General features: G+C 50.0%; 1 protein-coding gene across 2 annotated transcripts in view; it reads left to right on the top strand.

The window, feature by feature from the left end:
* MICU1 (mitochondrial calcium uptake 1) overlaps positions 1-19,573 on the top strand; it is a 116,221-nt gene extending 96,648 nt beyond the window's left edge. For both annotated transcript variants that reach the window (XM_075717732.1, XM_075717731.1), the window contains 4 exons: positions 1,636-1,773; positions 8,129-8,237; positions 17,189-17,278; positions 19,379-19,573. In XM_075717732.1, coding sequence (XP_075573847.1) covers positions 1,636-1,773; positions 8,129-8,237; positions 17,189-17,278; positions 19,379-19,539 — 498 coding nt within the window. In that variant the 3' untranslated portion in view covers positions 19,540-19,573. The remainder of the gene's footprint in view (positions 1-1,635; positions 1,774-8,128; positions 8,238-17,188; positions 17,279-19,378) is intronic.
* The last annotated feature ends 3,711 nt before the right edge of the window (positions 19,574-23,284 follow it).

A 23,284-nucleotide genomic window follows, 5' to 3' on the forward strand; every position in this document is an offset into this window, starting at 1 on the left:
TCACTTGGTGTCCTACTGGGAAAAGCAGCAAAAGTCTGGTTGATATGCTAATAACTAACAAATATTTACCCCTGACTTGGCATTAGCATGGAAATTGTAATAGCTCGTTTGCAAGCAGCCTAGCTGTTCCATAGCGTAGCTAAAGAGCGTGTATATTAAAAGCGTATACACCAGCCATGTCTGGAGCTCTGCCTACACGCAGATTGAAAGCAAGGCTGGTGGATCCGCGAGCTTTCGTCTCCCCACCTTGATCTCGGTCGGGTGCCTTGCTGCCTTTCATGCTAGCTGTGTAATTAAGCACAGCAGAGCGGCTGAGGCAGAAATGGTTAACTCACCGGGCAATATAATGTCAAGTCAGTGGTACTGAGTTGTTCCGCAGGAGGCTAAAAATTAATTTTGTTGTTACATGTCATCTTCTGGCTTGTGATCAGCTATAGTGTAGGTCGTGTGTTGTCTGATGAATTTGAAGGAAATCAAGTAAGGGATCCAGAATGCTGAGATCTGTGGAGCTGAAGTTGGTTGCAGTCGAATGTTGATGTTTCTAGAGCCACACAGAGGTGGGGGGAAAAAAGGAGAAGGTGAAAGCTTCGTTATTCATCTAGCGGAGACGTGGTGCTCAAACCCAGCGCCTTCCCAAGTCGGGAGAATTGCTCTTCCCTTCTCCCTTGCAGCGAAAGCCAGGAGAACATAAACTAGTGCTGGAGAGATGCGCTATGGAGGAGACCTTCCTCTGCTGAAAGGCTTGGGGGAAGTTCTGCGGGGGCCTCTCAGCAGCAATCGTAAGGGTCTTGAGGGGGCTCAGGCCAAGGAGAACTTTCTGGGACTGGGGAAGGTGAGGTCTGGAGACCTCCATGAGCCTTCTCTTGCTGAATCCACCTTTACAGGGCTTGGAGCAGAGAAGAGCTACAAATGAGACTTAGTTTTTGGAAGATTTTTCTTTCCTGCTTTATTAACCACCAGCACCTTTTATAGCAATTATGGAACCGCTCCTACGTATCCTTCTTCTTAAGTACACGCTTGCACGTTAGCTTGGTCCTGCACAGATTTTTGATCAATCAGAAAATGTCGTTGCAGCAGCCAAATCTTTCGGATGCTTATTCAGACATTCCAGCTGGAAGTGCCTCTAAAGAATGCCTTAGTATTTGTTCTTGCTTTTCGGCCCTTTGGAGACCTGTGGACACTGGCTTGGTTTTGAGTTCAAGTAGTCATCCTGCCTTTTCAAGTCCAGCTCTACAAATGCTGTCCCCCTGCAAGACCAAGGCAGGAAACATGAAATTGCTGCTCTCCCCTTAATTGGCTTAGTGGTGGACTTGGTAGTGTTAGGTTAATGGTTGGACTGGATGATCTGAAAGGTCTTTTCCAACCTAAACGATTCGATGGTTCTATAAAACTAGGAGAGCGAGATACAAAGACTTCTTCCAGCGGTTGTCCAAGGAATAGCACATAGGGAAAATGTTGACTTATTGATGGAGACAGTCTTGGGGGAAGCGAATATTCAAATGCATTGGGATTTCTCCTTCAGCAGTGTTTCCTGCAATGTTCATTTTTTATTACAGTGCCTTTTCCCCTGGACAGAGCTTTCTGCTGCACGGCCTTGTTTTCATCTCCCTGGTTTTTTTTTTTCCCCCCTTTCAGTTTGAGCGGCACGACCCGGTGGAGGGGCGGATCACGGAGCGGCAGTTCGGCAGCATGCTGCTGGCCTACAGCGGGGTGCAGTCCAAGAAGCTCACCGTCATGCTGAAGCAGCTCAAGAAGCACTTCCAAGACGGAGAGGTCAGTGGCAAATTTGGGAAGTTGCGGTGGGGGCAGCAGTCCCGCGCCATGCTGAGAAATGAGTAAGCAATCTCCATCTTCTTAAGAAAAGCACCCACACCTCGTTAAGCAGTGTGGGGAGACATGCTGGTTTTCCAGATGATAAACACTTTGCCGGCAGCAGGGAGATGGAAGAGGCCGGAGTGTGCAGTGGTCAGTGTCCAGATGCGGGTGTGAGCTTGTCCCTATTAAAACGGGTGCTGTAATTTTCAAAATGCAAATTCACCCAACGGCACCCTGGGTCGGGAGCCAGAATAGACATTGAAGACTTGTTCCTAGTTACTGGCTCGACCTTGGATTAATTAGCTGCTGTGACTGGGCAGTTTATTATTTAGTTATGAACTTATGTGAAAAATTACTTGAATTACTCATGATTTAGAGAGGAATAAGGTTGCAGATCCTACACTCATTAATTTAGTGAGAGACCTTGGAATAAGACATTGTACCGAAAGGACGTGCTTTATCAGGTAAGGCAAATATGGGCTGCTAAATTGCTTCAGTATTAGAATTTCATGTCTGCTTCCATAAAGATGGATTGTTCTTTTATTAACTAGGTTATAAACAAGCGATTCGTTGCAATGAGAATGGATGTTTCCATCTGTCTTTGGCTGCATATTGGGTTGGTCTGACTGTTTTAGAGCTGCTTCCTCCTGACATCAGAACTGGCATTTATTTCTTAACCGGTTTAGATGCAAAGTGTGTTATAAAATAGAAGCCTGGGCCTGGGTCTAGTCCTTTTTTGTCCCTTTTTATTGCCTTGACTGGACTCATGTGATGTACAGGAGTTCTCAGTTCATGTGAAGCCATTCGGGTGACTTTTCCCCCCCCCCCCCCCGTTTTCTCCTTCTTTCACTGGTGCTGGAGGAGAATTTGGGCATACTGAAGCAGCGGGGCACATAGTCTAATAGGTCTCTATTAATTGCAAATAATGCCAAAAAGGTAAAAACTCGAGGAAACTGTAAGCGAGCCAGAAGGCCGTGCTCAGACTTGCGTTCCTGCCAGAGGAGCCGCGCTACCTGCAGCTTCTCTTGGCCTCAGGGTGCAAGAAAGAGCCTTTTTTTCCAGATTACCTCATGTTTTATAGGAAAACAGGCTCAATATTTAGTAGGCTGTTGTCAATAGAAGGTGTCAACGTGTCATCGGAGCCGACACGCGTTGCGTGTGAATATTTGGAAATCTCACTTCTCAATGCTTTTTGTCGCCGGCTTAAACAAGACCATTGATGTTTCCAAGGTTGTGTCCATTTATTTGGTCTTTGAGTGAGACGCTGCAGATTCGGCTTTTCCAATACCTCTGCTCCCCTTGAGTTTTAACAGGAATCATTTGACTTCTTGTTGAAAAAATACTTAACTGTGATGTATGTCTAACAGAAAATATCAGCTCTGTTGTTAATGTTCCCAAACTGTTGATTCTTTTGCTGTGATTTGGGTTTTTATATATATACACACACACATATATATATTATTGAACAGTAGCTGGTGTATGAGAAATTAGGCAGGGGGAGTTATTTTGGAAGGCTTCTTACAGCAGATGTTTTCTTCCTTTCATGTGTAAGCCAAGACCCTGACATCTGCGGCGAAGAACTTTTTGGTTTTACCTTATTCCTCATCCCCAAATCAGCCAGACTGTGTTTCTATTTGCAGATAACTGGATTCAGAGCGAGTCTCTTTCTTTCTGTATTCCAAGGACTTTCAAGGAGGGAAATTGGGGGATAGGACAAAAAATGACATTTGCAAGAAACAGAATTGGGGGAAAACACATGATTCCTTAGACCGGGGGAATGAAACACCCAAAATCCTAAAACGAGATGGCCTCTCTGTTGAGTAGTACAAGATATTTAATGGTTTAAGGAGATGTAAAGGATGCACGAAGTGCCAGCCACTTTGCGCTGGAGGCAGATAAGCCTTTTTTGCAGCTAGGGCAGCTCAGAGTCAATGCTTACGCGCAGCTAGAGAAATCAGGCACTGAAATCACACACTTCAGCAGGTTTTAGCTCACGGAGAATCCAGCCTGGTGCCTAACTTTGCATTGCCTTTTATACAAGAGAACCTTTGCTTGAAAGTTTGTGGGGTTCTTTTTTCCCCCTGGGGTATTTTAGAAGCCATATCCCTTGCAGATTTCTGTGCAGCACTTTGTATCTGAATACACTTACGTACTTTTATTGGATCGCCCTGGTGCAGCTGTCGGTGTTTTTATTTAGCTTAAATTTCCCCATCTCTTTAGAAACAGGACTGCCGTGACCAGAATCACGTTAACTGCCTTTCGGGCTTTCTGGATAACTTATTCAGGGATGCGCCTGCAAAGTTCTCTTTGCAAATGAATGGAGTGTTAAGGCAGAGAGCGTTCCCTCACGTGAAACTGCAGAAGCTCGACGCTGGCGTTGCTTCTTCCTCTGTGTTTGTAACCCAGGCGTCTGCAGAGCAAGCGGCTGCCTCGACAGGGCTCTGCTTTCCTCCCGTTGTGTAAAAAGGGAGCGGAGCCGGTGCCATCCACTGCTCCCCCTTTGGCTCCCGGACCTCAGAGACGTTAAAGCCACCCAGCGCTTCCTTTATCCTGTGATGCTTCCCAGTCACTGAACACATTGCAGGTCAGAGAGGTTTACAATGCAAACATGTTTTGCAGGAATCATCTTTCCCCAAATCACTTCTTTTCACACTTTACTAGCATACTTTTATAGCTGTGTTATCTGCACGGCCAACTAACCTGCTATAACTCCCCTCTGCAGCGAAAGCAGTAGGGGCTTTGACTTGCTTTCCAAAGAAAAGGGGAGTAAAATAATTTTAATAGTGTGATGTTGGGAGGGGAATGGCAGTGACTGTACCAGACCTACCCGGCAAGCTTTACCTTGGAAATGCAATTTATCTTGTGAGTGCTTGCTTACCAAATCTGCCAAACATCATCTTCGTTCTCTGATGCAATTACATTTTCTGCACGAGGCAACCTTGGCAGCCTCCAAAATGTTAAAGCTCTGGTTTTAATCTAACCTTCAGCCATTTCCCAACATCATTATTCTACATTCCTGCTTTTGCAAACGGCATGTTTCTTGCATTAATCGATAATCTGCTTTCATTTTTATTTTTCTTGAGGAAAAGTCCCATCTTACCCTGGATACTTGAACTCCTCTGCATATTCAGCGGAGCTGCCATGCTCCGTTTAAAATTGCTTACAGTCCTCCCCCTCGAGTTACACTTAACACAGTTGCTTTTCTCCCAGTAAAAAGGACTCGAGTCGTCAGTAGTATTTACAAGCAAGGTATTTAGTTTATGTCTCCCTAACCGCTAGAAAACCAAGCCGACTCTTCAGAAGCTAGTGATTCAGGTCACCATCTATACGTGCTTTGGGGGCTGTGTGGCATATTTTCCTGTTGAGATGGCAGAGGGTGGGAGTGAGATGTCATTCTCCCCAGCTGAACCCTGGGCTCCCAGGTGAAAAGCCCTAACTTTTGCAGAAGGTGTTTGAGCTGTTGTAAGATGCAAGTTGCAAGCAGATATGCGTTTCTGGAGTCTGCAAGTATTGCTTAAGTAGTACTTAGTCTGCTAGTATTACTTAAACGATGAAAGGATTCAGGCTTCGGAATCAACAGCTAGATCTACACATGCCTTGAAAGAAGTGATCGCTCAGGTCCCAGAATCGCTACCCTAGTGCTCACCAAATATGCACTTTCTTGTGATTCCAAATTAATGCGAGCCTCTCGTATATAATGGAAACATCTGTGGGTCTTTCAGTGGTGACGTGAATAACTTGCTGAGAGCCGAGCAGCACTGACAACCGTGTCGGCGGGGAGTAGATAAATTCCCGTAGTCAGACTTCTGACTGATGAAGGTGATCACTCATCTGTTGACTTGTCGGTGCAAGCCTGAGGCTGTCCCAGGCTCTGATTTTGTTTTTATTTTGTTAGCTGGAAAGGAGTTAATGCTGATGCCAACCTAAACTATAGGATTCATCAATAAAACGTTATATTTCATAATACTGATGGCATTTTTGCTACAGAGATTCAGTACCTCCGTCCACGTGAAAGCCCAGATTTGTAGGATACCCCCATACATCATTGTTTTTGCTTTTTCAGCTGGTGAAGGGACCACAAGTTTACGTATGTAAGCATGTAAACCTTCCCTGTTACCCACTGGAGCAATAGCAACCGCAGTGCTGGTACTAAACAAGGGGCTGTTTTGCACGGACAGCAATGCTGTTTGGCCTTGACATCTGCCATTTCGTGGTGGAAAATTCCAGGAAAAAGCAAAGTTGGGGTTCTTTGCTTAGAATAGCTGCTGGGATGCCTTGCAGCCACTACGGCAAACCTCAGATGTCCCAAACGGAGCAGGCAAACCACAGCACAGTGTCTTCTGCTAGCCTGAAAGTGGCCGCATGCCTCCGGGTTCCTGCAGGCTTCCCACATTTTCAGTGCTCTGCTCCCAGGCAGGAGCACGTCAGCCAGGAAGCACATAGCAGTGAGGCATCCAGCTGGGTATCTGAATTGCAAAGATCTCTTCTCCTCTAAATCTGTTGTGCAAAACGGAGGAATCTTTGTAGTATTTCCTGCAGAAGTACCTGATTTATTTTATTTTCCTTTTTTTGTTGTTGGGTTTTTTTGCTAGGACAGTATTTTATTTAATTTTGCCAGACATCTTTCAGCACACTGCTTGGGAAGCGGTGCAGGTATACATTTAAAGAAAGCTCCCTGTACAGTAACTGGGGATTTTTTTTTTTTTTTTCAGATGCATTGTCCATGTGTGCATTTTGCTATCTCATCCTTATTGGTCTGGATCCATAAATCCAGGGCTGACAAAGCCTGCTGGTGCATTTGTCGGTGTGCACGCTGCGCTAAGTACATCAGCGGTGCGTTGCCGCATACTCAGTTGCAGCGAAGATGGGAACAAGCTGCACGTTTTCTGTAATTCTGCTTACAGTTCTAGAGGCACCATGTCTTTATGAGAAGATCGTAAAAGAATGTGCTTTTTCTTTCAAAAAAAAAAAAAAAAAAAAGGTAGGTGGCTTCTTCCCTGATTACAAGTTGTTGGGAAGAGTTTGAGCAGGGTTACAGCGGATCGTATAAATTTATATTTGACAGTACCCGCTGAACGCGTGCTCTTCCATCTAGACCACGAAACCGTGCCGTGTTACGCAGTTGGGATTTTTAGCATCTTGCTGTATCAGTCTGTTGTGCTAGACAGGACAGGAGGAGCCTGAACCCGAACTCCTCTTGCCAAGCTGATTTATCTCTTGCAGAGAGGAAGGCGGAGTGGTCGTTACAGTGGTGATGATTTCCCTCCTCCGTTGGCTCCAGGCCGTGGTGGGGGAGTTTGGGTGCTGCAGCTCTTGTCCCAGCACCGATGCTGGCGCTAAACAGACCGATAAAATGGGGTGTTGTGTGGTGCGAGCAGGTCGGGGTGCCGGAGCTGCACTTGCTGGCAGCTGCTCTCCCGTCAGGCTCCTCGCCGGTCGGATGGGTGCGGAGAGGAGCGTGTCATTTATCCTCCGCCCGCCCACCGGCCGCGCAGTGGTGCAGCGCTGGGGGATCTCGGGATGCATTTCCATGACTGGAACGGGTAGATGTGGCACTTTGGGACATGGTTTAGTCCAGTCTACCCTTGATTGGTTTAGAGTAGACTTGGTAGTGTAGGTTAGTGGTTGGACTGGATGATCTGAAAGGTCTTTTCCAACCTAAACGATTCTGTGATTCTATGATTCTATGAGTCTCCGGGTGCCTGGCTGTCGGCGCTCGCCGTCCCAGGGCGAGCCAAGCCGCAGGCGACTGTGCCGGTAAGTAGAGCAGGCAGCGATCCAGCCCCGCAGCCATCCTGCCGCTGGCAGCACAGCTAACTGGGGCACCTCTGTACGCGCCGTGGGATGCAGCGTCACCTTCTGCAACGCTGGGTAAGACGTGGATCCCCGCAGGGAGACGCCGTGCAGCGCTCGAACTATGTCATTATTGTCATTGCAAATGCGCAGGCTTGAAAAAAATACATAAATGAACCCGCTTGCAGCCGTCTCCTGCATCCCAACCGCAGGCTCGTGGTGCGTCCGCTCTTTTGGGCGAGAGCTGGCCGCAGGGCAAGGGCCAGAGAAATGCTTTTCAGTCTCTGCCACCGCTGACAATCCCTTCCCATCACACAACTGGTGGGGCCGGGAGGGAAGCAGAGGCGGTTTACAAAAGTAAAACCCCTATCTGCAGGTGCCAAGGTAGGAGTGTTTTGAGCGCGCAGATGAATTCCCCGCTGGCAGCTCTGGGCCGATGAGCCGCTCCGTTGTTCGTAATCCAGGTAGTGTCACGACCTCCTTTTCCCATCGCCATAAGACCGTCTTTTCTCTGTCCTAGGGGCTGACGTTTGAGGAGGTGGAAAACTTCTTCACTTTTCTGAAGAACATAAATGACGTGGACACAGCTTTGAGCTTCTACCACATGGCTGGAGCTTCGCTTGATAAAGGTATTAAAACCTGTGAGCCGTCAGGCACTGAGAGCTTGAGGGAGTGCAACTCATGCCGTGTCTTTGATGTTGGGAAGGTGTTGAACGAGCCCGGGCTGGCAGGTTAAAAATGTACTGAAATCGCAGTTCCTCCCTGTAATGAGAGGTTTAACTTGCTACGTCCGTGGATAGAGAGGGATTTCAGGGTTTATACTTCCCATGTTTCGGATACAGAGGGGAAAAAAAGGCTGAGATGTATAGCCGGAAAAAAAGGCTGAGATGTATAGCCGGAATAGATCAGGAAGCGTGGTATCATGGTGATAGGTCCAGCAGGACCATTCAGGCCTGATGCGTGCAGAGGCAAGATGACCTGGTGAGTATATCACAGGCTCTGGGACCAAGCACAGGCACACCACTGTTTCTTCTTCATCCCTGCCTTCTGCAGCGAGCTTTTTTCTCCTTTTACGAAGTACTTGAAAAATTATTGCTGGCAAAGACACACGGTATTATAAGAAGTATTCTTGCAAACTGTATCTTCTGCAGAGGTCTCCATGATGGACGCAGCAGAGGCACTAACCAGCAGTGGAGCTGGTGGTGGGAACGTTTCAACCCTTGTTTTGCTTCAGCTTTGCTTAAAAATGAGAGGCTTTGCTTAGAAATAAGAGCTGTGTGGCCAGATGCTGCGTTTCTGATCTGAAATCTAAGGAATGGCAAGCACTTTTGGAGCTGCCGGGCGCGCTGGAGGGAAGGAGGGGGAGCGCTGGAACCCCACTGTGGTCCCAGACCAAGCATTAAAGTCTGTGCCGAGGAGGCTGTCTTCAGATAACCCGTGGTCCAGAGGCCGTGCGTGGCTGGAGGAGCTGGCTGAGTAAACTTCAGAGCTGGTATTTCCTGGGGAGCTTGGTAATAGTGCGGTTTATTGATCAGACCAATCCATATCCTTCTTCATCTCATCGTGTTTTTCCTTTTCTGAGCTAATCCATAGCAGGTATGTTCTCAGATCTGACACACTGATTTAAAACAAAGCAAAAAAACCTACCACATTTTTGGAAAAAAAAAAAAAAAAAAAAAAAAAAGTCCAGCTGCTGCCAGGAGCTGTCACAAGTGCGTGCTTTTCCTATCTACATCTTTTTTAGGAGTTGTTTTTTTAAAACACTCAAACTGGAAATACAAAAAAGACGATGGCAAACGCATTAGAAGTTTTTTAGGCTAAGTGGAAATTCTTGTCTACTAGAAAGTTAAAGCTGATGTATTCAGGCAGCTGCAAAATTAAATGTTTCAGAAGCAAGCTATTCTTCCAGCCACTGCTGTTGTGGGAATATTACGACATTAATAAGTTTTTGGGCAGTGGAATTGCAAAGGAAGTCAAACGTGTCACATCTCTTGCACGTGTCAGCAGCCCTCCTCATCTCTGATTTTTTGAGGGAAATCATCTGTACTCTTTGTTTTAGATCACCGTTATCTTAAGACTTAAAGGAACCTGATAGGATTTTCTTTCATTTAAAAGTAAAAATATGAAGTATGGGTGTGCTGCTGCTGCGCAGAGTCCTTCGTGCAGCGTCCCACGAGGAGGTAATAGCCCAGTGAATCCGATTTACTCAGCGTCTGCAGTAAATTAGCAATTGCCTGGTCGTGGAATATGTATTTGTGGAGTATTTAGGTCCGTGCGCAGCTGGTAAATCAGCGCGATTGCTGTTTAATTATGTGCGATTAATAAGCTTGTGCTGGAGCCGCAGCCATTGGGCTGGGTGTCCTCTGGCTGGAGTAGGAAACCTTGGGGAGGCTCGGTGGTGTGCGGGGCACGGCTTCAAACCGCTGGTGGACTCGGCTGTCCCCGGACCCCCGTCCCGGCTGTCGGGAGGCGTTTCCTCGGGCTCGGGCAGAAGAGGAGGGTTGTCCTGCCAGTCCCCTCTTCGCCTGTGTCTGGCAGCTGACGCATGTCCTGGTTCAGCCCCAGCAGCTCAGCACCACGCAGCCGTCGCTCGCTGCCCCTGCCCCGGTGGGGTGGGGGAGAGAATGGGAGGAGTGAGAGTGAGAAACACTCCTGGGCTGAAAGAAGAACAGTTTAATAATTGAAATAAAGTAAAGTACAATAGTAGTAGTAGTTATAATGACAATATAATAATGATATACAAAGCAAGCGATGCCCAGTGCAATTGCTCCCCACCCACCGACCGATGCCCAGCCAGTTCCCGAGCAGCGATCGCTGCTCCCCGGCCAACCCCCCCCAGTTTCTATACTGCCCATGACGCCGTATGGTATGGAATGGCCCTTGGGGCAGTTGGGATCAACTCTTCTGGCTGTGCCCCCTCCCAGCTCCTTGTGCCCCTGGCAGAGCATGGGAAGCTGAAAAGTCCTTGACTGGCATAAGCAGCGCTGAGCAACAACTAAACCATCAGCGTGTGATCAGCATCCTTCTCCTCCTAAATCCAAACCACAGCGCTGTGCCTGCTACTAGGAAGAAAATTAACTCTATCCCAGCCGAAACCAGGACAAGACGAATCACCCCTCGCGTCCTTTGTGCTGCTCAGCGCAGAGATGCTCCTATGTATCTGGCAGGAGGCATGAAGAGAGCGTTTTGCTGTGGTCCTAACGAAGGTGCCAAGCAAGCTGCAGCGTTGCACCTTGGTTTTGCAGCAGGGATCCATGTGCTCCCGTGCCTAAATCGTCTGCGCATTACCCGTTTCCCTATGCGTGCGCTCCGAGTCTGGATATTGTACCCACAAATCAAACAAGCAATAAATGGGGTGTCCTCTTCCAAAAGGCAAGCTTTCACAAGGTTGCTTATTAGAAAACAGCAAATGTAAAAATTACTCATCGTATGGGGAGGTGGAAGAGGATAGTTTGTGTATCAAATAAATTGCTGCTAACCTAGTGCAGCAAACGTTATTATAATTTTAGAAGGACCATTTAAAATTTAAGAGGAAAAAACCGAATGGCACCAAACAGCCATAGCTTGACAACCTGTTTTCTGTGTTGAATTAAAGCAGCCTCCTCTTCTAAAAAGGATCATAAACCTGTATTTTAATGACGCATAGAATAACACACAGATTATTTCTTAGTCCATCTTTCATTTTACCAGAAACATAATAGCCATCATTCTCTTAAATCATAAGCATCACTTAGAAAACTTTCCCAGCCTGGGCTTACAGCTGGCAGCAGGAGAGGAGCAGAATTCGTCGCTTATTCCCCTTTTGAGGCGAGGGTGTGAATTGCACTTTTTTCTTTTGGTGTTGGCTGCAGGCAGGCTTCCCGAGCAGCCGTTCTGCTGGTGCCGGCAGAGAGCCGCGGTACGACTCCTTGGTGTTGTAGGGCACGGCACAGATGCGCTTCGCTAGAGATGGGCCGAAGCGAGGGGGGACGGCTGAGCCCGCTGCTCGCTCCGGTGCCTCAGCCGGCTCGGCGCGGGGCTGGAGCCCGGGAAGGGTCAATGGAAGATCATTTTATTTGAAGTATGGAGCCCCAGTAAATCCCCATGCAGCACTACAGGCTTGGGGAAGAGTGGCTGGAAAGCTGCCTGGCCGAAAAGGACCTGGGGGTGCTGGTTGACAGTGGCTGAACATGAGCCAGCAGTGTGCCCAGGTGGCCAAGAAGGCCAACAGCATCCTGGCTTGTGTCAGGAATGGTGTGGCCAGCAGGAGCAGGGAGGTGATTGTGCCCCTGTGCTCGGCGCTGGGGAGGCCGCACCTGGAATGCTGTGTCCAGTTTTGGGCCCCTTGGTACAAGAAAGACATTGAGGTGCTGGAGCGTGTCCAGAGACGGGCAGCGGAGCTGGGGAAGGGTCTGGAGAACAAGTTGTATGAGGAGCGGCTGAGGGAGCTGGGGGTGTTCAGCCTGGAGAAGAGGAGGCTGAGGGGAGACCTCGTCGCTCTCTGCAGCTCCTGACAGGGGAGGGGGCAGGGAGGGGGGTGTTGGTCTCTTCTCCCAAGTATTTAGTGATAGGACGAGAGGAAATGGGCTCAAGCTGCGCCAGGGGAGGTTTAGGTTGGAAATTAGGAAAAATTTCTTTATGGAAAGGGTGGTCAAGCATTGGAACAGGCTGCCCAGAGAGGTGGTGGAGTCCCCAGCCCTGGAGGGGTTCAAAAAACGGGCAGAGGTGGCACCTGGGGACATGGTTCAGTCTGGTCTACCCTTGATTGGCTTAGAGTAGACTTGGTAGTGTAGGTTAATGGTTGGACTGGATGATCTTAAAGGGCTTTTCCAACCTAAACGATTCGATGATGGAGCTTGAAACGGCTGCAGACTTGACAGGGAATTTGGAAGGAGGTAGAGGTGGGTTTTGAGTGCAGCACATATTTGTCATCCAATTGCTGCTTGCTTTAATTTGCCTTCGGAGCTGGATGAAAGAAGTCAGTCCCTCGTGGAGGCACAGCTCAGATCGCTCCTCTGGCGTAATGGCGTGTAGTCAACGCTGGTGGTTGGGTGGGGAGGGCTTCTGTAGGGTAGGTGAGGTTGGCAGGGATCTCTGGAGAGCCTCTAGTCCAACAGGGTCACCTGCAGTCAGGTTTTGGATAACTCCAAGGATGGAGGTGCCACAGCCTCTCTGGGCGCATAAGAAAGCCTGGATGAGTATTCGCCATGATTTGTGAGAAGCAGAATAGTCGAAACGGTGAAATCTGGCGTCCTGCAGAGGCAAGGCAGGGTGACGGGTCGTCACCTTTGCTGCCCTCGCACCAGTGCGTTGACGCGTGCGTCCTGATGGAGAGGGACCGGGGAAGCGCTTCCCTGGAAGGTGCTGAATACCTTTCAGTTTAGAAACCACTTTCTGGGTTGGAATCCCCTTTCTTGTCTTATTTATGACTGCGAATATTACAAAAACAGTGGATCGGCTCTGCCTTTGGTCTGGTAGCTCTGCTTTCTTCCCAGAAGCGTAATCTCCCGTGACTTTCCTTCATGCTCCCTTTGATGTCAAAACAGTTTCTACTCAGCCGCAGGGCTGCAGCCTCGCATTTTGAGAAAAAAAAAAGAAGAACGTGCCGTGCCACAGGATTGCATAGGGTTTGTACATCTTTCTTCTGGATGGATATTCCGGTATGTGCACGTGGAAATGATTTGGAAAAAGTTAAATAGATTTTTGCTAGCTTTATTGTCGATGATGGCATCCAGTGTTTCCAGCTGGGATGCTTAAAACGAAGCATGCGTATCAACGGGAGACCCTACGTAGCCTGATTTCTGGGAGCCCAAAATACACGTGTCCTGCCTCTGCAGCCTGGGACCGCCCAGGGCAGGGAGCCCTGCTCCCGTCACCCTGGGTGCCATTTGGGAAATGAAAGCAGCAGCCCAGCTGCCCATTATTTTGCCCAGATGTGTGATTAATCTCAAGACAGAGGAAAAAAAGTGAAGTTTGCCATCTGGCTAGGCTCTCGCCCGTAGAAAAGCCCTGTTTGTAAGCACTTGGTGTGAGGCATTACTCATGGTGTGGTTCTGGGAATTGGAGTGGAAAAAAAAGATAACTACTGTGTCAGACGCTAAACTTGCATAAAATAACTCAGATGGCTCATTAAAGGAACCAGTGGGAGACACTAGCACTTGAAATTTTAAAAGCCGCATAGCTTTTAAACATGGAACTCATTTTCGGTGGTATAAAATCCAGGAGACTTTCCCGTGTAGAGACAGATGCAGCCATCCCAAACCCCCAAATCTGGACAAGCTTTGTTTTAGGGGATGTTTCCCCAGACAGCACCCATTTCATTTTGCGAAACGGTAAAGAAATGACGCTGGGAGGTTTACTTCAATTTTATTTGCCACACCGAGATACCCTGTAGCCTGGAGCATGTGCATCAAAGTGGAAACCAGAGACGCTTTCCTCTTCCTTATGACTCCTCAAAAGCCAACAAAATTGTTACCGAGCACAGCACAGTCATGCAGCCCCTGTGAAATAACATTTTTGCAGAATTTTTTGCATCGAGCAAGAACAGTGTGATGGAAGTGACACTTGTGCCGTTGGATTAATAAGAGAGAAAGCAGTAACTGGTGGCCGTAAGTACAAGTTACAGGTGGTAAAACTGCGGCCGTGAAAAATAAATAAGCAGGAGGGAGGGATGAGGCAGCACCCCGTAGAGGTGGGTGGAGGGGGGTGAAAACTCAGCAGAAAAACATGACTTATAATTAAAGAAATCATTCTAACTCCCCCCCTCCCCATATAAGGCTATAGCAAATAACTTCTTTAGTAGGTACCCGGGGCACCAGGAGGAGAGGATGCTGTCGAAGCTTGGTTGAGCACCTTTAAAGAAGATTTCCATGTAAAAGGAGTTAAAATGAAATTCGGTGTGTCTGAGGAAATACAGATTTGCTTTTGCTGTCCGAAGGTCTGGGTCTCGGGTAAGAGAGGGCTTACCAGTGCTTAAAACCTCTGCCGTTGCCCAAGTTGAGGTGTTTTAAAGTCCCTCCCCAGCAGAAGGACTTTCTGGGGAAAAAAATAAGCTGAGAAATAAGTTCAGATAAACTCTTTTACCTAAACCTCTTCTTTTTTCCTGAGCTGTGCACAGGTTACTGAAGTCCCCCAGCAGCGTGCGTGGCAGGCAGGAGTTAGAGCGCGCGTTTTGCAGCTGGCTGGAGCCAGGGCTGTATTTAGGGAACGAGCGTTGCCTAATTGGGAAGGAGAAAGGCGCCTTCTGCAAGGGCATGTATAAAATCCAGAGGCAGGGCACTTGTCTTGGTTGGAAAGGGCCATGCCATGCACCGTTCGGCTCTGGCGTTTGCTGCCTCTTCGTGTTGGTGGCGTTTGAGCGAAGAGGACCTACAAATACTGCGTTACGCCTGTGCAATTTATAGTCACCCTCTCAGGCTTGGGGTACGTGTGATGCTGGCAGTCCGCTGGGCCATCAGTCCCTCCCTCTCTCGGGTCAAGGGGGAAAGCTGAAGGCAGCTTTGTCCTTTAATTTGTGAGCCTTTGATGTCAGTGTGAGCTAATTGAACGGTGGGCCGTTCAAGCCCTTTTTGGAGGGCTGCTGCCATCTAACGCGCCCGCTCGTGTTGCAGTTTACTCGTTCGGTCGTCTTGCATCTTGCTAACTTGTGCGTATTCAGAAGGAGAGAGCCGAAAGGAAAGGGATGCACGGACACGGTGGCTGCCCCTGTGCTTAAAATTCCCCCCTTTTGCTATCCAGGTTTTCTCGAGAGCTGTGCCGCCTGCGTGGCACGCTGTATTCCGCAGCCTGGTTGGCGTGGGTGGGCTGGGAGAGGCGTGCGGTCTCCCCACGGCCCGGCAAGGTTCGGGCGTAAGGCTGGGGAACAAAATGGATTCCGGTCTTCTTTAATCATTACATTGCCTCTGCCCTCCCCAGAGCAGGCTCTGGCTGCCAGCGGGACGCGCACAGGAGCAGCGGCCGTATCCGGACTTGGGGTGACAACTGAAATATAGAGTTATAGCTGCAGACCAGAGCCGCATTTCTCATGTCGGAAAGGATTTTAACTCAAAAAGAATAATTACAGGGAAACAGCGGGTGTCTACGTGAGAGTGTATGTATTTTAACCCACTTTCTGTTTAATTTCAGTTTCCTCCTGCATTATTTAGTAAAAGGAGGGATTTTATAGGGGAAGAGGACCCAATGGTGGCTGTGGATTCCTCCCCGAAAACCCCAGACTTCACTCAGGGGAGCAGAAATGGGGTGGAAGGAACCAATAATCTAAAAAAAAAAAAAAATCTTGTTAGAAACACTTTATTATTTATTTATTTGTTTTATTATTTATTATATTATTATTATATTATATTATATTTATTATTTATTTATATTATTTAATTATATATTATTTATTAGAAACCCAGTTTCTAATTGATTGGGTTACGGTATAGATTGGGTGCTTATTTTTTCCTTTCTGACACATAACCCTTCAAAATTTCAGAAGGGCCAATAGGGACCAGAGTGCCTGAACCCAGAAGGATGCTGTGGATGAAAGCAAAGGCTTTCTTTTTTTGGTTTCCATCTGACTTTGCGTCGCGCCGCTTCCCTCTTTTTGCCTTGCTGAAGGGGAGCTCCGCAGCTAAACATTCATCCCCGTTGCTGCGGGCTCGCTGCCGCGGCGCAGAGCCTCTCCGGATGAGGTTTCCTTGGGTCAGACGTGGTAGGGAAGCCGTTTAACTTAACGTATGCAAAGCCCTTCTGTTTTATCGAGAGAAGGGAGCAGGGTGTTTCAGCCCTGACAAACAGTGACAACTGAGCTGCTCTTACCTCCCCTCCTTCCTTCCATTACCGGCCACCACAGGGAGACCAGAGGGCAGCCAGACGCACACAAATATGTGTAGGGAAACAGCTAAACCAGCCCAGCAAGGGGTTTTTTTTTTTTTTCCCCCCCCCCCCCCCTTTATGCAGCAAAATCTACTGCATAACCCTGCCAGATTGATAGCTCCGCGGATTGCTCTTTTCTAGAGGTGCGAATAAAACCATGGCTCGCTGCTTTGCCAATGAGCTCAGCTGCCAGTCTGGGGCGGGCGGCGGCGGGGGGCGTGAAATAATTCATTACAACTCTTTAATTAATTGCAAGGTTAACCTTGTCCGCTCGCTGCAGAGCCTGTCACAGGGAGAGAGTGGATAGGTTCGTTCTGCAATTATTGGCCCTGGGTTGCTTAACAGGAAAAACTGCTTTTATTGTTCGCAGCCTGTTGGAATGGTTGGTTCGTAGAGTGTCGTCTTTGCACCACTGTCAGAAGGAGCTGCCTTGTTGATCAAGCCCAGTGGGGAAAAAACCATCTCATCTCAGTGTTTTTAATGTTTGTCTTGACCGCGCAGGTATCGCCGCGTCGGTGCTCACCAGCAGCCTCTCCGCACCCCGTGCGGTGTTGCAGGTGGAGGCTTCGAGGAGCCTGGTTGTGAGGCATGCGTAGAAGGGGGCTGGGGGCGAAGCTTATTTCAAGCCTCTTTGAACATGACGTGTTTTCGTAAAGGCAGCTTTCTGCGGAGGAACAAGCCTTCCGCTCCTCTGCCTGCGTTGGTCGTGACGTCTCGCTAACCTTGTGCCCTCCCTGCGTTGCAGTGACGATGCAGCAAGTGGCCAGGACGGTGGCCAAGGTGGAGCTCTCCGACCACGTCTGCGACGTGGTGTTCGCGCTCTTCGACTGCGACGGTGAGTGACCCCAACCTCGCCCCGTTCCTCTCGGCCAGGCTGGGTGAGAATCCATCAAGGGGAAGAGAATCCATCAAGGGGAAGAAATACAGGGGGAAAAAAAATGCCAGCCGCGAAAGCTTGCCGTGGCCTTGGCTGCTCTTGCCATGCTACTGTCCGCTCTTTGGCCGTGGATCTGTACTGCTGCTCCTGCCCTTCTGGGAAGGGTATCTGATGGTACCCGGTGTCGGAGAATATTGATCTTAAAGCGCTGCACGCAAGCGCTCGGTATGCGCGGCTTGCTACACAGCTTTCCCCCCCGCTCCCCAAACTCTGTTTTGTTTAACAAAATGAGCTGTTGTGCTCCAGTGTTGGAAAGGAGCCTATCTGGTATTTCGTTATCTCCAAAGTCCTGGACAGATATCAGCTTAATTAATTAATGGCAGCTCCGTGCCCTGCTGGGATGCTCGTTGCTTTGCTGGCCCACAGAGGACGCCAGCGCTTTGGGGTAGCTTGTTGCCACACTGAAGCAGTCGCGGGTTGATTTAATGAGAATTAGTGGAGTCTTTGCCACCACAGATGATGATGGCAGCAATTCAGACTTGGAAAGTAGCAAAATTCTGCGTTTGCCCAAAACTGTCGAGCCAAAGCCAGAGACCTTGCTGGCACCCTGCTTCTCCAGCACGGTCACCAGGATCTGGCAGCTCTGAGCAGCAGCAGCGATGCATAAGTAGACAGTTGTTTGCTTTCTGATAGAAATACGAACATTAAAAGAAAAGAACAAAAACCAAACTTTATTTTATTCCTTGTTGTCCCTCTTGGTTTCAGCCCCACCTGCTGCTTTGCACCTAAGGTTGCATCTCTTTGCTTTATTTTTCTCTGTGCTTCAGTGCCACTTTCCGATACAATCCTCGAGCCAGATGATCAGGCTGGAGATTAGAGTGAACCAAAGCGTAGCCAAATATTCTCCATTTGCATCCTCTCCTAGGAGAATCTGCTAAATATTTTGATAGCAAACCTCTGGGGGGAGAGACTGTGGTTGCCAGAGGAGTCCTTGTAAGGAAGGAATCAAGTGGAAAAGCAGGCGCAGACCTCTTTTTTTTTTTTTTTTTGTGTGTGTGTGTCAGTGTTTATAGACATTACCATGCACGCATCAAAAACATGCAACACCGGAGGGAATTTTATTCGCCCCTTGATAGTTTGCTGGAATTTCGCTGCCCGGATTTGCATTTGGATGTGAGGCAGGGAAAAAAGCTCTCAAAATTCGTTCATGAAGGCTAATGCTGCGGTTCCCTGTATCAGCCAGAGAGATTCTCTCTCCCTCGATCTGGGGAACTGACCGCACTGGCGGGTTTCTTTCTTGAGGGCTGATGTCCCTCATATCTCTTCTGTGCCCAAAGGTGGGTTGCTTTCCTGTGCTGTTCCCCAGAAGCTAAAATTAGTGCTACCAGCTGCGCGCCGTAGGCAGGGGAGCAAAACAAGCAACAGGATACGTGCGGCGTGGTGGCAGAAGGCATCGGCCCCTCGGCGGACGGACATCGGGCTGCCCTGCTGTCCCCTCCGATCAACCAGCGCCCTAAGTAAAAATCCCAGAGGTTTTGTTTTATTGGTGGCTAAGCAACTACACAATAAAATTTGCCCCAATTTACTATAATCTTATTTTTGACGTAAATTCAGTTGACATAACTTTCAATAACCTTACTAGATTACTTTAATGAATCTTCCCTTCTACTCCATTAAGAAAAATCTGTGCTCTGTTACCCTGTGCTCCCGTAATTTCCTAAACCACTTGAAGCAGAGAGTTTCCTGCGGGCGCATGAGCATTTGCTTTGCATTTGCTTTTCTGTCTTCAAGCCCCAGCACTCCAGGCCCCGCAAGACGTGGAGGTGCCAGGCTAAGCAGGGCAGCGTCCGTAGGGTTGGGATTTAAACGCTGTGGCTCGGCAACCCTTGCTTAAGCAGGATATTTTGGGAGGTTGAAGCCAAACGCCCTTTCAGTCTCTGCAAGAAATGACACCTGTGGCTGCCGCCCTTTAAAGGTAGCTCACGCGGGGAGGAGGATGTTGGAGGGTTTTAGCGATTCTAATGGTTTTTTTTTTTTTTTCTTTCTTTCTTCTCGCAGGGAACGGTGAGCTGAGCAACAAGGAGTTTGTTGCCATCATGAAGCAGCGCCTTATGAGAGGCCTGGAGAAGCCCAAGGACATGGGCTTCACGCGACTGATGCGGGCGATGTGGAAATGCGCCCAGGAGACGGCGTGGGACTTCACCGTGCCCAAGCAGTAGCTTGGGGGTCAGGGGGGAGCGCCCGGCTTCCCTGTCTCAGTCCTGCCACCACCGCCTGCGGGCACCTGCGGGGTGGCACCAGGCTCTGGTGAGCCCAGACTGTTCATAAAAGGAGATTTTTGTACATCGAAGTTAGAAATCAAAGCCTGTTGTATTTGCAGCTTCTGCTTGCCGCTGGCCCCTTAATATTCCTTTCTCGGGAAAAAGAAAAGGACTTTTCTTACGGCCGCCACCTCTGCTTCGCGATGCGCCCCACCTGCAGAGCTGGGCATCGAGCGAGCCGGCGGGGCTGCACCGAAATCACTTTTATTTAATGTTATTACGAAATGGCATGGGGTTTATTTTAATTCCTAGATTGCTCCTAAGAAGGAAGCCGTGGGATTCCTGGATAGATCGTACCGGTGGGGCCTCGGAGCCAGAGGCTGGAGCAGCCATGTGGTGAGCGTGCCCCAGGATTTCGGTCAGCCAAATGCTCCCTGCTCCCCCAGAGCGTCGGGGGGTGAAGGGGACGGGTGCACCCACGGAGGGGCTGCTTGCGCCAAGGTGCTGCCTCCGGTGTAACAGCAGCTAAAAAGTAGCGGAGCAACCGGCTCTCCTTCCCATCCTGCCTTGCAAAAGCAACCTGCTGCGGCGGGTCTCTAATTTTTTTTTTTTTTTTTTTTTTTTTTTTAAAATGGAAAGCCCTCTCCGTGGGGAATTGCTGTTCCGTAACGGGAATGGGCTAAAAGATGTTATTTGCCGAGTGTTGCCTGCTCTGTAAAGTATCGTGTAAAGATGTTGCTCACAACAACGTGGCTCGTGGCTCATCTCTTTCAGTGGCTTCAGGTCTTCACCTCAGGCTGGTGGCGAGTCACTGGAGATGGGGCGTTTTCGAAGGGGGAGGGATAAAAAAAAAAAAAAAGTGATGACTTTCCAGAGCTGGAAAGACAAAACCCAGAAGTCAGCGCTGGAAAGGCCAGAGCTGCCGTGTTTGCTGTCCCGCGTTGCCAGGCAAGTGCTCTGGTTTGGGATGGCCCCCTAAGCGATCTGCCACGGCCTCCGCGTTGCAGAGGAGCACTCTCTGCCGTTGTTTTAAAGGACAGCCGGGAGCTCAGGCTTTCTTTGAAGGGATAAATGCTTTCTTTGAAGGGATAAATGCTTTCTTTGACAGCCGGCTGAACGTGAGCCAGCAGTGTGCCCAGGTGGCCAAGAAGGCCAACAGCATCCTGGCTTGTGTCAGGAATGGTGTGGCCAGCAGGAGCAGGGAGGTGATTGTGCCCCTGTGCTCGGCGCTGGGGAGGCCGCACCTGGAATGCTGTGTCCAGTTTTGGGCCCCTCAGCACAAGAAGGACATTGGGGTGCTGGAGCGTGTCCAGAGAAGGGCAACGGAGCTGGGGAAGGGTCTGGAGCACAGGGCTGGTGGGGAGCGGCTGAGGGAGCTGGGGGTGTTCAGCCTGGAGAAGAGGAGGCTGAGGGGAGACCTCATCGCTCTCTACAACTACCTGACAGGAGGGGGCAGGGAGGGGGGTGTTGGGCTCTTCTCCCAAGTAGTTCGCGATAGGATGAGAGGAAATGGGCTCAAGCTGCGCCAGGGGAGGTTTAGATTGGATATTTGGAAAAATTTCTTCACCAAAAGAGAGGTCAAGCATTGGAACAGGCTGCCCAGAGAGGTGGTGGAGTCACCGTCCCTGGAGGGGTTCAAAAATTGGGCAGAGGTGGCACTTGGGGACATGGTTTAGTGGGCATGGGGGTGTTGGGTTGATGGTTGGACTGATGATCTTAGAGGGCCTTTCCAACCTTAGTGATTCCTAGTTTTTACTTTCATTATAAATAATCCAGCCACCAAGGCAGGAAACATGAAATTGCTACTCTCCCCTTAACTGGTTTAGTGTGGACTTGGCAGTGCAGGTTAATGGTTGGACTGGATGACCTGAAAGGTCTTTTCCAACCTAAATGATTCTATGATAAAACCCTTCCAGGATGTTTTCATACTGCTACTGGGGATCACTCCATGTTCTGTCGCCTCCTTCCTCTCCTCTCCTGTAGTTTGCCTGCCGGTAGCGTGCTCTGTTCAGGTTTTGGTCCCTGTGCTGTCACGCGTGTCACATCGAGCAGTGAGGATGCTGGGCACGGGTTTTGCCCGTCCTGCCCACAGGCGCGGTTGGTCTTGCTGCCTGTCCTGCCTGCTCCCCACAAGCAGCTGCGGAGCCTCCACGGAAATGTTGGCTGTCTCGAAAGTCTCTCTTTTGGAACAAAATGAAGTCTGAAGGACGGAATCTATCAACCAATCTCTGCTGCGAAAGCTGAGATCAATGCACGGCAAGTCTTAATTGTAGAGCGCCATTCCCTCCGGAGCGCGGCCTCATCCCTCGTTAGTGCTGCTGTGTGAGTGCCTCCTCCCCTTGGCCCTCCCCAGGCCCGGTCCAGGGTGCAAGGGGTTGTTTAAAAGGCAGGGAACTCTGGGAAGGGAGGAGGAAGGGAACTCTGGAAAGGGAACTCTGGAAAGGGAGGATGAAGGGAACTCTGGAAAGGGAGGAGGAAGGGAACTTCAGGAAGGGAACTCTGGGAAGGGAGGAGGAAGGGAACTCTGGGAAGGGAGGAGGAAGGGAACTCTGGAAAGGGAACTCTGGAGAGGGAGGAGGCAGGGAACTCTGGAAAGGGAACTCTGGAGAGGGAGGAGGAAGGGAACTTTAGGAAGGGAACTCTGGAAAGGGAACTTTAGGAAGGGAACTCTGGAAAGGGAACTTTAGGAAGGGAACTCTGGAAAGGGAACTTCAGGAAGGGAACTCTGGGAAGGGAGGAGGAAGGGAACTCTGGGAAGGGAGGAGGAAGGGAACTCTGGGAAGGGAACTTTAGGAAGGGAACTCTGGAAAGGGAGGAGGAAGGGAACTCTGGAAAGGGAGGAGGAAGGGAACTTTAGGAAGGGAACTCTGGAAAGGGAGGAGGAAGGGAACTTTAGGAAGGGAACTCTGGAAAGGGAGGAGGAAGGGAACTTTAGGAAGGGAACTCTGGAAAGGGAGGAGGAAGGGAACTTTAGGAAGGGAACTCCGGAAAGGGAGGAGGAAGGGAACTTTAGGAAGGGAACTCTGGAAAGGGAGGAAGAGGAAGGGAATTTTGGGAAGGGAACTTTGGAAAGGAGGAGGAACGGAACTTTGGAAAGGGAACTCTGGAAAGGGAGGAGGAAAGGAACTCTGGAAAAGGGAACTTTGGAAAGGAGGAGGAACGGAACTTTGGGAAGGGAACTCTGGCAAGGGAGGAGGAAGGGAGCTCCGGAAGGAGTCTCCGTCTTATCTGCCAGCCCTCCTGACCGGGTTTTATCCTCCCATCTCACCTCCCCTCCGCGCCCAAGGTGCCGGGGCCTCCCCGTTCGCCTCCCTGCCGCGGGCAGCCCGACATTCGGGGGCGGGGGCGGGGGAGGGGCAGGAAGCCCTGACGGCTGCACCGCGGGCCGTGCTTCCCCGCCGCCCCCGCTCCGGCCCGTCCCCTGTCCCGCGTTCGCAGGCACCGCCAGCCGCGGCCTCCCCACGGTGGCTGGGGCGCCCGCCGGGGGCCGCACCGCCCCTCCGCGCCCCGAGGAGGCGGCAGGGGGGCTGCCGCTGCCCTGCGCGGTGGCAGCGGGACGGGGCGGCCTCCCCCGGGGCCTGGAGGGGCCCGCGGCCGCCGAGCTCCATCCCCGGGCCCCGCCTCGCTGCCGTGCCAGGGCGGGCGGCGCGCCCGTGACGTCATCAAGCCGCGCCCGGCTCCGCCCCCCCCGCCCGGCCGCCGC

This window comes from Pelecanus crispus, chromosome 10 (assembly GCF_030463565.1).
Source record: "Pelecanus crispus isolate bPelCri1 chromosome 10, bPelCri1.pri, whole genome shotgun sequence".
Lineage (NCBI taxonomy): Eukaryota > Metazoa > Chordata > Aves > Pelecaniformes > Pelecanidae > Pelecanus > Pelecanus crispus.